General features: G+C 43.2%; 1 protein-coding gene across 3 annotated transcripts in view; it reads left to right on the top strand.

Annotated features, from left to right (window-relative positions):
• The window catches only part of sik3 (SIK family kinase 3), a 34080-nt gene extending 21559 nt beyond the window's left edge, over positions 1-12521 (top strand). For all 3 annotated transcript variants that reach the window (XM_084351580.1, XM_084351581.1, XM_084351579.1), the window contains 11 exons: positions 944-1085; positions 4745-4864; positions 5250-5308; positions 5479-5588; positions 6424-6593; positions 6694-6821; positions 7566-8335; positions 8508-8662; positions 9116-9245; positions 9346-9472; positions 10830-12521. In XM_084351580.1, coding sequence (XP_084207706.1) covers positions 944-1085; positions 4745-4864; positions 5250-5308; positions 5479-5588; positions 6424-6593; positions 6694-6821; positions 7566-8335; positions 8508-8662; positions 9116-9245; positions 9346-9467 — 1906 coding nt within the window. In that variant the 3' untranslated portion in view covers positions 9468-9472; positions 10830-12521. The remainder of the gene's footprint in view (positions 1-943; positions 1086-4744; positions 4865-5249; positions 5309-5478; positions 5589-6423; positions 6594-6693; positions 6822-7565; positions 8336-8507; positions 8663-9115; positions 9246-9345; positions 9473-10829) is intronic.
• Positions 12522-12823: the final 302 nt, after the last annotated feature.

Below are 12823 nucleotides of genomic sequence, written 5' to 3'. Positions count from 1 at the left end.
AATAGCTGTTTCTCTCTCACAAACCTGGGAAGAGCAGGTATGTGACAGGTTCACTCCAAAGATTTAGCTGATGTTCTCAAATGAGCAGACCCTCAAAGCTAAATCACTACCTCTGTGCTTTCACAGTCATATTTTTCTGTTGAGGTGTTGTCCATGTAGTAATTCTAGATGTTGTTCCCCATAAGTATCATCTTCTTCCAGCTCAGTGTAGAACATCTTTTGAGATAGTGGATGCTTTGCGTATGGATGCAGTGTTAGGCAGAACCTGTTGTGGCTTGATAAAGCTGAATTTGTGCCTGTTGTTAAAAGAAGCATGCTCTATTGAGCTCCAGTGGATGTGTTAAGCTAGAAGCTGTATCTGTGTTCATGGAATACTCTTTGATCAGCAGATAAATTGATCTGCTGGCCATTTTCTAATGAAAGATCTATTTCCTACAGAAATGTTTTGGTCTCATTGACATCAGCTGTAAATGAAATGCAGTGAATGGGTTTAAAAGTGATATATAGTCACTGTGCAACAGTCAAAATATTAGGACCAGCTTTCAACCACGTTTTTGCACAGTTCTTCAAAGTTAAAATTCCCTCCATGGCCTGTCTTCTCCTCTGTCATGATTGACATGATGGATGAAATAATTTGAAGAATAGCTACTGGATTCGCTTGACAAATCAGTTGTGTGAATTTTGTGGTCCTGATGTTTTTTACACTCAACATATGGTCATCAGATACTTTGACTTGTAACATTTGTGCAGGTTTGTAGAGCTCAAGCTTCTCATGTGTCTGTTCTTGTGTCTGTATGACTGATTATGTCTGTGTCAATGTGTCTCTGTTATCTGTCATGTTTTGTCTTTGTGTGTGTGTGCGTGTGTGTGTGTGTGTGTGTGTGTGTGTGTGTGTGTGTATTTGTGTACTGTTTGTGTCTGCTCCCTGTGGTCCCCTCCACAGATCCAGCTATAAGGACTGTAACACCCTTCATCTCCCCATGGAGCGCTTCTCACCTGTCAGACGGTTCTCTGACGGCGCCGCCACCATTCAGGCCTTCAAGGCTCATCTAGAGAACAGCAGCCTCATTAAGCAACTCAAACAGGTACATCATTCTTCCTAATATCAAGAGATATAATTGTGTTTCTTTCTTGCTTGCTTAGTTTTATAAAAAGATACATTTCATTGTTTTCTTCTCTGTCTGGGAGATAATATGGTCACAGTTCTGTGGAAGATCGATAGTTATTGATCAGTACCAAACAATTACTTCACCAGGTGCTGAGATTTCAGAAATTCCCTGCTTTGCTCCAACCCCCCTGCATTTTAAACTGCTCAAAGAAGGAGGACTGCTAGGGGCTTGCAAACGGTGATGCAACATATTTGGCTCTCGGGCAAAAAGTGCAGAAATAGTGATGCATCGCAGCTAGTCTGATGCAATTTTGACTCTCGTAGGATTACAAAGAAAGATCCCTGGCACTGCAAATCTGCTTTATGAGCTGAGCTACACTTAGTGATGCAGCAATCAGTGTAGGAGCCCCCTTATGCTCTCTCCTGCGGTCCCAGCTATCATTTCAATGCATAACAGAAACAGTCAAGCTACAGCAAGAAGCGAATGTTGAAAAAAGACAGAGTGGGGTGGTGAGCTGCATTATGCTCCTGGAGTTCAAATCAGGCTTTCACGAGCTTCTGACGTCTTTGCATCAGAGGTACGGCCTTATCCTTTGAGCAGCATGGTAATGAGCAGGAGGTTAAAGTGAGAGGTGTAAACAGGGTCACAGGTAGCATCACAAAAGGAAAGCTTACTTGTTTGTAAACAGCATTGCTGTTAAAGATACCCAGGACTCATTCTGCTGGGACTGAAGTTGGACTAGAAAAATTGGACATGGCATGATGGTCACAACTTGGACGGAAGATTAAGACAGTAGGGCAATGGTCACAGAAAAGGATGTGTGATTAACTAATGGTGTCTGTTGAGGCCAGGTGACAAAGTAGCTATACAGACAGCAGAATTGGCAGAGCAGGGAGTTATCTTGGAGGAGTATTGACAGTAATGGTGGCCAACAGAGAAGAAAAGTGATGAAAATTTCGACTGGAGGGAAAGAATCTGATAATTTGCTAATTCTTTGCTGAACAAATACGCAATTGAAAAAGCGCAAAGACGATGTATTTGATATTTTACAATAGATTTATGCTTATTCTGAATTTGATGGCAGCACAAGTTGGGAAGGGGACAACAAAAGACTGGGAAAGTTTTAGAATGCTCCAAAAGCACCTGTTTTGAACAGTCAACCCCTAAACAGCTTCAGTGGTTACAGGTGATAGTATCATGATTGGGTACATCCTCGAAAGGCTCAGCCGTTCACAAGCAAGGATGGCGTGAGGTTCACTACTTTGTGAAACACATGATTGTATTAATGATATTACTACATGAGCTCAGGAACACTTCGTAGATCTGTTATCAGTAAACAGAGTTTGATTGCTTTCTATATTTATCTACGTTTAACTCGGCATCATAAAGTTTTCAGAATCCCGGTTGTTATCAGCCCTTTAAATAAATAAAATGGAGGTATTTGTTTTTGCCCATGGTGTTTGAAACAATACCACCCAAACAGGATTTTGCCTTCAAACAGAGGTAAATGTCTGATGATCCTGACATAAAATGTTCAAAATGAAAAGTGCAGACATCTTGATGACGGACATAAAAAATCAAGTCCGGATATGGCTTCACTGATCTTCATCCTGCTTTTTTTGCGGTTAATAATCAAGCGATGTACCAATGTGTAAACTAGGTGAACCGGTCCAAGCATCATCGATAAAAACTGACACAATTTTTAGACTTACTGTAATTTTGACACACAACATACAGTGTTACTTAAGGCCTCGTTCACCTGAGAAAACCTCAAGCTGCTTCTTCAGACATCACATCATTCGCAGTGACACTGCAATGAGATTACCTCACCCCGTCGGAGGCGTAGGTAGGGAGGAGGATAATCATCATGTTAGCAGTGGGTGCTTCATCTGAGGCATGTACTGACGTGCTGGGATTATCATTACTCCCAAGTGTTAAAAGGTTAATATGGATAAAAGAGGGGTTAACACACAATCACCTATACCCCAGAAGGACCCCTGAAAAGATCACGTGGGAAGAAACTCTGAGTAAAGAAGTGCAGGGACAATTATATGACCTCAGCAGTGCTGTTGATAGGTCTTTGATATAGTGAGTCCCTGGGACCCACAGGTGGACATTTGAGAGGGTCATGGGGAAATTTAGTGGGTCCCAAGTAAAATTTGTCATTTCTGGCAAATTGTAGTGTTAATATTATCGTGTATGTTGAAATCTATCTGAAAATTAAACAAATTTAAAAAATGAATGAAATCCCAATTCTGAAAACAAAACACTGGCACACCTACGGCTGGCCCCAGAAAATTGATGAGCCAGTCAGTAGGAGACTGATTTTGTCGGAGTACATTACAAAAACAGGATACAACATAGAAGTTTATGAAAATGCACAGGGATAACATCTCGGGTACCAAATCCTAATCTGGCCTAGGGCCCCAAAATGTGTAGCATCAGCGTCAGAGTGCACTGGGATTTTATGGCTGAACTATTAGCAGAACTATGAACTGAACTATGAACTACTTTGACTGTGTGGAAATCTGATGTTTTCACATCACAGATGGTGAAGAAATGCCTTCAAACAAAAGTCTAAAGCTGCAAGTAAAACATACTGATGTGGGCTGATAAAGAAGTTCAATGTGGCGCTAAACTGAAAAAAAGCTGATCCGATTCGACTGATTAAAATCTTGAGTCGGGTACAGCCCTATTACATCACCCTGATAAACTTGGGGTGGTTTATTTCTATGGCTTCAACACGGAGCATCTCCTGAAGGGCAAAGCATAACGGGGATTAAATATAAAATATTACAGGACAGTGACAAAATAGTTCAATGCGTCCTTTCAGATTTTAATGTATCAGAGAGTTCGGACTTCAGAAAGTGCTTAGAGAAATTAGGCTTCAACATCTCAATCACACACAGCAAGAAATTGGTTCAGACTTGAAAAGGTGTGCTTTTTGTCATTTACAGTGCAATTAGTTCTTACTAAATGTGATTAGCATAATTTACCAAAGCAGTAGTCTACTGGTATGTTCATGCCATTTTACATCATGAAGTTCTAAGACAAAGCAGAATGTGCATGTTTGGATATGATTAGTGCTGAAATTTGCTACAGTTACAATTGCTAGCAAGATGGTGATTTCCTACTGTTATTGTAAGCTGTTACTGTTGTAAGCTTACTGTTGATACATTTTTACTCAACAAGAATCATGAATAAACTTTTGACATGCACCTAGTTTAGTCATTTGTTTTTCTCATCAGCTATTCCTTGTAAGCTTTGAAAAACTTAAGTTTAGGGATGCTGCTGAATAATATTGACACGTCATCGGATTTGGCTGATAATGGCTTTAAAATGACATACTGCCATTGGCCAGGAATTATATCATGAGTAACATAAGAGTAGGCATAATAATATGTTAATTCCACTACAAAAATCTTGATGTGTTCCGCAATTATGTGAAAAAAATATGTGCACATATCGGCATTGGAAATCAGCCAGAATTACTTATAATATGTAAATAATAAAATATTTACATATTGAATGACAGTGAAAATCCATTAATATGCATCCCAACAAAATTTCAGACACTTCCCATGTTCATTTGTGTGTAAATTCGTTTGTGGGGTCCGTGTCTGTGTTTCCAACAGGAGTGTGAGCAGCTCCAAAAAATGTACGCTGCCCAACAGGATGAGCGATTCCTGGAGCACACCCAGCAACAGCATGTCCTCTACCAGCAAGAGCAACAAATCCTCCACCAGCAAATCCAGGTATTTGAACCTGTCAGACAGCTGTCATAGACATGTCATATAGGCCACATCCATGATGCTTGTTTATAATTGTTCATGCAGGATGGGTTGAGCTGGGCTACGGCAACTCTTAAAGCATTGTAATCATACTTGCATTGTGAAAGCTTATAGCATCTGTTATATTTTGTATGCATTATATTCAATTATGCAGGTATCTATTAAGTATAGAAGAAAGTGCTATTTATTTAGTTAGTTTAGTTAGGCTTGAATATCCTGCACTGCGGCTTAATTGTCCCCTCAACTTGATTTCTTTCTTGGGGAAGCATGTACTTTGCAAAGTCTTGATCACATTGAGAAATGATCATATTTAGGCTTTGAGTCAAATTGAATTTCTTTTTATCTGCAGGGTCTGTCTTTAGGCCATGGAGAGAGCCAGCCCAGTCACCTAACCCACCAGCTCCAGAGGTACACACACACACACACACACACACACACACACACACACACACACACGCATTACTCACCAGCTATTGAACAATGAACTTGATACTGTGGTGCAGTGCTATCGACTGAAGTGTTACATCATTGTCGTATCTCTCTCTTCTCCTCTCCTACTCTGTCCTGTCCTCCCTCAGGTTGCGTATCCAGCCCTCCAGCCCTCCGCCAACACATCCCAGCAACCACCTCTTCAGACAGCCCAACCAGAGCCCTCCGCCTGGCTCTGCAGGCATAATGCAAGGGCATGGTTAGTAATACAGTTGCGAGTGTTTAAATGCTTCTTTTCTTGTTACAGATGTAGATGCAGTGGCATATTTAGCTTTGGATTTTAGAAATGGATAGATCTTGGGCTGCTGCTAATGATATTTTCATTGTTGATTAATCTGTTGATTATTTTCCCTAAATCAATTAGTTGTCTGGTCTATAAAATGTCAGTATTTCCGGAAGCCCAAATTGGTATCCTTGAATGTCTTGTTTTGTCCACAACCCAGAGAGATTTACTTTACTGTCATTGATGCGTAAAACACAAAAAACCCCAGAAAATATTGCTATTTAAGAAGCTGAAATCAATATTGTTTAATCAATTGTCAAAATAAAAATAGACAACTATTCCTATCGTAAGCTTTGAGACAGATTTCATAATTGGATGACTGGTTGTTTCAAAGCTCCGTGTTGACCGTTGAGTCACATGCTAGCATCAGTAAACATTAGTTATTCATGGCTATATGACAGTTGACTTACAACATTTTACATACTGACTTATTTGTTTTTTGAAACGCATACTAGGCGCCAGGCTTGCTCACAGGCTTTTGTCATCTGCACACAAACACAGACATATACTGTACGTTCATTTTTCACATTTTGTTATGAATAATGCTCTAGAAGGTGTATTTTATACTAATGATTTTTCAGGTGCAACCATGGTCACCAAGAACACAATAACTTGGGATTATTATGTGCAGATAACAACTGTTTTTATCTACTCATTGCAACAGGACTATTAGTTAGGGTGCCAGTCGGGGAAATAGAAAGTTGAAAGGGAGTAACAGACATTTAGTCTTACGTCTCCTTTCCTCTCCTAGGAGGTCCATCGTCAGTACAGTACCAGCACGGTACTCCGGCGCTGTATCAGGGCCAGAGTGGCAGCCCACCTCCCACAGGCATGCCACGAGTCTCTATACCAACCAATCAACAAGCAGCATCTGCTCGCCCCACCGTCCCATTGGCACAGGGTGTACCTCAGCAACAGCAGGTTATTGCAAGAGCCGATGACATTTTGTTTTTGTAATTTTTCTCTCTGCTGAGGGTTATGTGAATTGTTGTTAATGTTCTGACATCAACTGTTTGTACAGGTGACCATTCAGGTTCAGGAAGTGGAGCTGGGAGGTGGGGCGCAGAGGCAGGGCGGCTTTTTGTCCACGCCAGGGGGACACCGAGTCCTTGGGAAGCAGCTGAGCGCAGACAACGCAGAGTCGCACAGGTGACCCCACCCATCCTGTCACCACGTCCCCTGATGGAGACCAAACCCTCCCAACAATACCAATGGACTTTTTCTGTGTCTCCTTCTGTCTCAGTTTTATTTTTGTTGTATTAATATCCATGATCGCCACTCGCAACAGACACCTTCATGCTATTTGTTGTATTTTTTTATGTTTACCATTGCATGTTTCATTCATTCTCATTTTGTTTGTGTTTTACATTTCTGCCATGTCCTTTGATTTTCTACAAATTTTATTTTGAAACTTCGACAGTAATACTGCTGGTCATGACAGAGATTTAACATGTGAGAGGGCAGACTTTGAGGACACTCTTTGTTATCAGTATAGAAAATTAATGTAAATCCTTCATCGACTTTGCTGAGATGGCATCCTCAACGAATTCTCCACCACAGTATAGCTGGGTGAGTGACTGGATGTACATTTTATGGAAGTGTATGTAGAGAAGGAGATCAGTCGTCCTGTGTCCACTGACATCATCACCCTAATGGACAGGACTGCCTTCACTGAGAGAGCTTGTAACAATCACATTTATCCTATGAAAGTGTCGTTACATCTCTCAGTGAATACCTGAACCTGTACTTGACCTTAAGTGTTTGCTAGGCAGTCTGTGTGTAATGATTTAATGAAGGCCTTCTGTAGATTGTTGAGAGCTGGGTGAGGTGGGACCATGTTGATGTTAGATAACCTGTAACTAATTACCCTCTGCATTCCCTCTTTCCCTCCAGTCGCAGCCTTGGCCGCTTCACATCGGGCTATGACCAGGCTCAGTTCAATCCCCACCTCTTCTCTGGCGACGCCGCCTCCCGGGGCCCCTCCGGAGTGGTCGGCTCCTACAGCCCCTACCTGCAGGGAGCCTCCTTAAAAGTCCCCGGGCTGGATGGTTACCAGAGCGGGGTGGTGGGAACTGGCAACTACGGCACCCCCTCTACACTACAGCAGGCCCTGCTCTCCCCGACTCCCTTGGACTACCGCCCCCCACAGCAGCATGTCACTCCCACCCTGCAGGGCCTCCTGTCCCCCCGCCACTCTTTAACAGGCCACGCCGACCCCAGGCTGCCCCCCCAGGACCTGGCTGCCTTGCTGAAGAGGCAAAGCCCCCGGCCATGCCAAGCAGCCCCCACACCACCCAGCGGTGCATCCCAAGAGTATGGAGAGATGCTGCTTCTCCGCCAGCTGAGCCAGGGGGAAAGCTTGGAGCCACAGGCACCACAGGGTGCCTCCGGAGGCCAACACTACCACCATCTCCTCCAAATTCGACCCCCAGAGGTTCAGCCGCAGCAGCACCCAGCCCAGGCACCTTGCCCCAGCTTACCTCACTCAGAGAGCATGGAGGAGGATGAGGTGCCGACTGGCTACCACCACCCACACGAGGGTCTGCTGGCCAAGGCAGGTGAAAGTCATGAGCTCCTGGGGCCTCCCCGAGGAGGCACCCCGCCCTACAACTCCCCCACGCACAGGCATGGTGGCTACATAAGGAATGCTCCAGCAGCTAGAGGTAAGACCAGTTGGCATAGCTGATCTTCATATTTAGTACAGCTTCTGGCTGCTGGCTTACATGAAAAGATCTCAGATATTAAGATTTGCCCCAGAGCTATTTTTTTTGTAATGTACTTTTCTTGGAAAAATGATATCACAGTTTATTCAGTTCATGCACTCTTTTCTGTCAGATTCTGAGCATGTAGAGTGCAGGCCCCAAGGGCAGGCGATGGAGGTGCCTGATCATAATGGTGTGGGCTATTCGCGAGGTCCCCAGGGTGACGCCTATAGGTCCCGTGGACAGCTTCAGCGCCACCACACCATCCAGACCTGTGACGATGCCTATGTGAGTGAATCCTCACTGCTAGTTTCTACAGACCACACTGATCACACTTTGTTATGAGAATCTGTAGTTAGGCCTCCAGCATGAAGAATGACTCATCAAACCAGGCTTTTCAATGTACTCTTAAGTGTGACAGCAAGCACAGAAGGGTGGCGGGAACCATCTCACATTTGTATGGCATGTTAATATTAGCTGGGTGCATGTTGTAGACGATGACACATCAGCTTGTCCAGCTTGTTAGAGCCTGTTTACTGTGATGATAGCTGAAGGAAGAAAGTAAATGTTTGCATGACTGCATGAACCTGGAAGTCATATTGATTTAGATGTTTTTTGGGGGCATTGACACACAATCAGCACAGTCAACCATTCAAAGAAAGTTATGACTCATCCTAGTGGTTTGAAGCTGTTCATTAAATATCAGTAGGTTTTTGTCTAAAATGTTCACTTTGTGTCCAGGATCAGGCAGACCCCATGTCTGGGATGAGCCTGTTGGCCGGGAAGGCACTAAGCTCCGCTCGCATGTCGGACATTCTCAGCCAGACGTCACTGACAGGAAGCCAGCAGCTGCATCAGAGGGAAGAGTCTGGTCAGTTGGGAGACATACAACCATCTACCCTTAAATACGCCTGAAACATAGTGTCGTATTTTCTTTGTCCATATCAGTAAAATATGTGTTTCTCATGCAGTGTGTGATGTTGAAGGGGAGCTCCATGCGGCGGCTTGCTACCCCTCCTCCTGCACCAGTGATATGCTCCTCAGCTACAAGCCCCCTGACCTGCAGTACAGCATGGAGCAGGCTGGGGTCTAGCACAGGTAAATTCAAGATTTTTGCCTATATTTGAGGCCTATGTGCAGCCTCAAGCTGCATCACCTTTTGAATCCTAATGAGCAGCATGTCCAGCAGGCGCCTTTTGGCTCCACATCAGCCCATAAATGACTGTGAAACCAGTTCTTACAGAGTTTAAATAATAACCACATAATAAGTGCTTTTGACCTTGCTCTTATGGTTTACTCAGCATTGATTGCCTGGCTTTCTTTGCATTTGTCCATTTTATCTGTTAATGTTCACTCCTTTGACAGCATCTGTTAAACAGATTGCCTCTCTTGGACCTCTTCATATCTTATACCGGCTTTTTTGATGCTAATGAGACAAGGAAAGAACTCAACTGTAAAATAAAAACCAATGGATCTCATTTATGTGCGAGTATGACACACACAATGATTGATCAGTGAAGTATTCATGCCATCGTCTCTACTATAGTTTACATTTTTTCTTTTATGACTTACTTTACATTGAGAGACTTTAAGTGCCTTTGATTACTTAGTATTTTCATAAACTAGTTGCTATTTTGTTTTGATGTCGCTTTGTCCTGTAAATGTTGTTTTTGACAGGAAAGTTGCTGTCATATGTCGACCTTTCATTTACAGGTCATGAAAAAATTTAGTATGACACTTAAAAAAAGTTAGGGAACTTATAAGAGACGGATTTAAAAAGAATGACAGGGCTTGAGACTTAACTGTATCCTGTCATCCTGACACCTCCAGGACGAAAGGATTTTTTGTGTGTGTGTGTATAACTATCATTTAGCAAATGATAAACCGAACTAAGCAATGACAAGAACGGAGCACATCTTCTCATGCTGGAGACCTACAAAAAGCATTAAGTGCTAAAGCTTGAATGGACGCAATAAACTCACTATTGATGGGGGACGAACCATACTTTTCCCCTTCTAACGCTACATTGTGAACAAAAAATCCATCCATCGACAGGAGGAGAGCTAGTGAGCCGATAGCAGCCAATGTGCAGCAGAGTCCTGCAGAGTGTTTGGACAGCAGAGTTAATAGAGCTTAACTGAGCTGAACAAATAGCAGGCGTGAGAGTTTCTATTCAAAGGAACATGAAGTGTTAAACAGTGAACTGCAGTTTAATGTGACAACACAACAAGTTTACAGCAAATAAATGTGCTGAATAATTCAGCCAAGTGTAGTTTGGAGGTAAAAAAACCCCAAAAAAACCCCAAAAGCTAGAGAAATGCTGGAATCCTGCATTTCCCATAATGCACCTAATCTGTGTCTTTCAGACGCTCCCTGCCTGGTATTCCCAACACTAATGACATCATCAGAAGTTACAAAAATTCACTGTTTCTCCTCTCTGTCTGTCTTCTTTCAGGACAGGGTGTATCCTGTGTACAGCGGTCCATATCAGCCATCCTGAGTTGTGTTGACTTGAGTTGAGCAGCATCACGCCAAACCGCCGTCGTCTGCCCAAGTGGGGGCGCTCTACGTCCATCTGTCTGTCTCCATCTGTCCCTGGGATGGCAGTCTGCGTGAGAAGGGGGGAGGGGGTAGTATGGGTGGGTGTAGACATTAGAAGGGTGGGGGTCACAGGTGGGGCCTCTGGGTTCAAAAGTGCCAGCATTTTCTGAGCAGACATCCAGCTTTCATCGCTGCAGGTCGTCTCCTCTTTTCACCTCCCATCATGGTTAGATTGGGGTTCCACTCTTCCGTCTTTCGACTCGACTCCCTCACCTCCTCCCCCAACAAACCTGGCTCACTCCAGTCCCCCCCCCCCTCCACACGCACACACACACCTACCTGCTGCCCTGACCTAACCCTCCCCCTTCACCCTTCGTCTTCTATTAACTGTTGGCATACTTCATTATGTGCCTCATTGGCCAACGCATCGTTACAGTCATACTTGCAAAGACCATAGAGTCCAATAACACAAAGAAACACACTGCTGCCACAAGCCCAAAGTATTCACATTAGGTGTGAGTGTTTATGCGTGCGTGTGTGTGTGCGTGCATGACTGAGAAGAAGAGGTGAGCGGAAGGGAACGGTGTCCATGAGGTTCAGTCTGCTCCTCCGTGTCTCCCACGTCCTGCTTTTCCGCAGCGGATCATTCCGGAGCGGGCTGAATCCTCAGCAGTGGCGGCCCCCTTTTGGGCCAGGTGGTGGGTGTTTGGGGTCAGGCTCAAACTGGGCAACAAAAACCGCGCTCTCCAAAGATGGAGCTCAGTGACATCGCACAGGACAAACCAGCTCTCTCATTGTTTTTGTTTTTCTTTCTCTTTTGTTTGTTCCGGCATTCATTTTATTTTTTATTTTCCTTTAAAATCCATTTTTACAGCTAATGTCCATGTAGGCATTATGGTCAATATTGTTACTTTTATTGTTATTACTGTTTTCTGTAAAAGAGTTTTATTATAATGAATATTATTATTATTATTAAAGGAAAAACAGTTCTGTGTTGCAAGGAAGACAACATTGTTCTTTGATTACTTAAGTAATTCTGCACTTTCGGTTCCAGCTGTCCTCTCTGTCTGTTTCCACCCCTCCTCGCTGTCCCTCACTCTCTGTCATGCTGTTACCCTGCTTCTCAAATCCAACCCTCCCCTCCTCCTGCAGCCCCCACCTTGTGTTACCCCTTTTCTCCATCCTCCTTTCCAGTGTCAGTGACAGTGTATTGCATTGTGGGTAGTTTTACCAGACATTTGCTCCTTTCCTTGTACAGTGATGCCATGTATAGAACGCTATTGCAATTTCTGTATCAAATATTTTCGTTTTTGTTACTTTTTCTTTTGTTGTTTTTAGATGTTGCTGGGGAGGCTTTTTTATATTGGTATTGTTTTATCATTTGTATTTTTGGATGTCTTCAAAATGTTTTTCTTTTCTTGTTTGTTTTTTTGTTTTATGAATCTTGAGATTTCTAGCCAAAAGAGGACAGAGAGAAGAGAGGCAGTGCTCTTTCTGTGTCGTAAAAAAGATTGTTCTTATTTGTTTTAATATTATTATATCGAGACACTTGAATAAGAGGAGAGTAATTATTTTGTGTTGCTTTTTAAAGTATCATTTCAATCGATGTTGTTGTGACTGTCATTCTTGTTGATGTTGGGCCTGTTTTCTGTTAACGGGGTAGTTGTTGGCAGGCTATACAGGGTCAGGGTTTTGGGCTTTGTCTGGGTTGGTTCGGGTGCTACAAAGACTTGACGCTCTTTAAAACAAAAAAAGACAAAAAACGAGGGAATAACTTGTAAAATAGCTGACATATCATCCAAAACATCACAAGTGTGGAGACGGACAAACCCACTTCTCTTTCTCTCTTGCTGCCCTGCCTATCTGCTGTGATCCTCCCGCCATCTTTTACTACATCGGCTTCTGATC

Source organism: Pagrus pagrus, assembly GCF_965226575.1.
Source record: "Pagrus pagrus genome assembly, chromosome: 4".
In the NCBI taxonomy this organism is placed as follows: Eukaryota; Metazoa; Chordata; class Actinopteri; order Spariformes; family Sparidae; genus Pagrus; species Pagrus pagrus.
The sequence above is the reverse complement of the archived record's forward strand: the minus strand, read 5'-3'. Positions and strand labels throughout refer to the sequence as shown.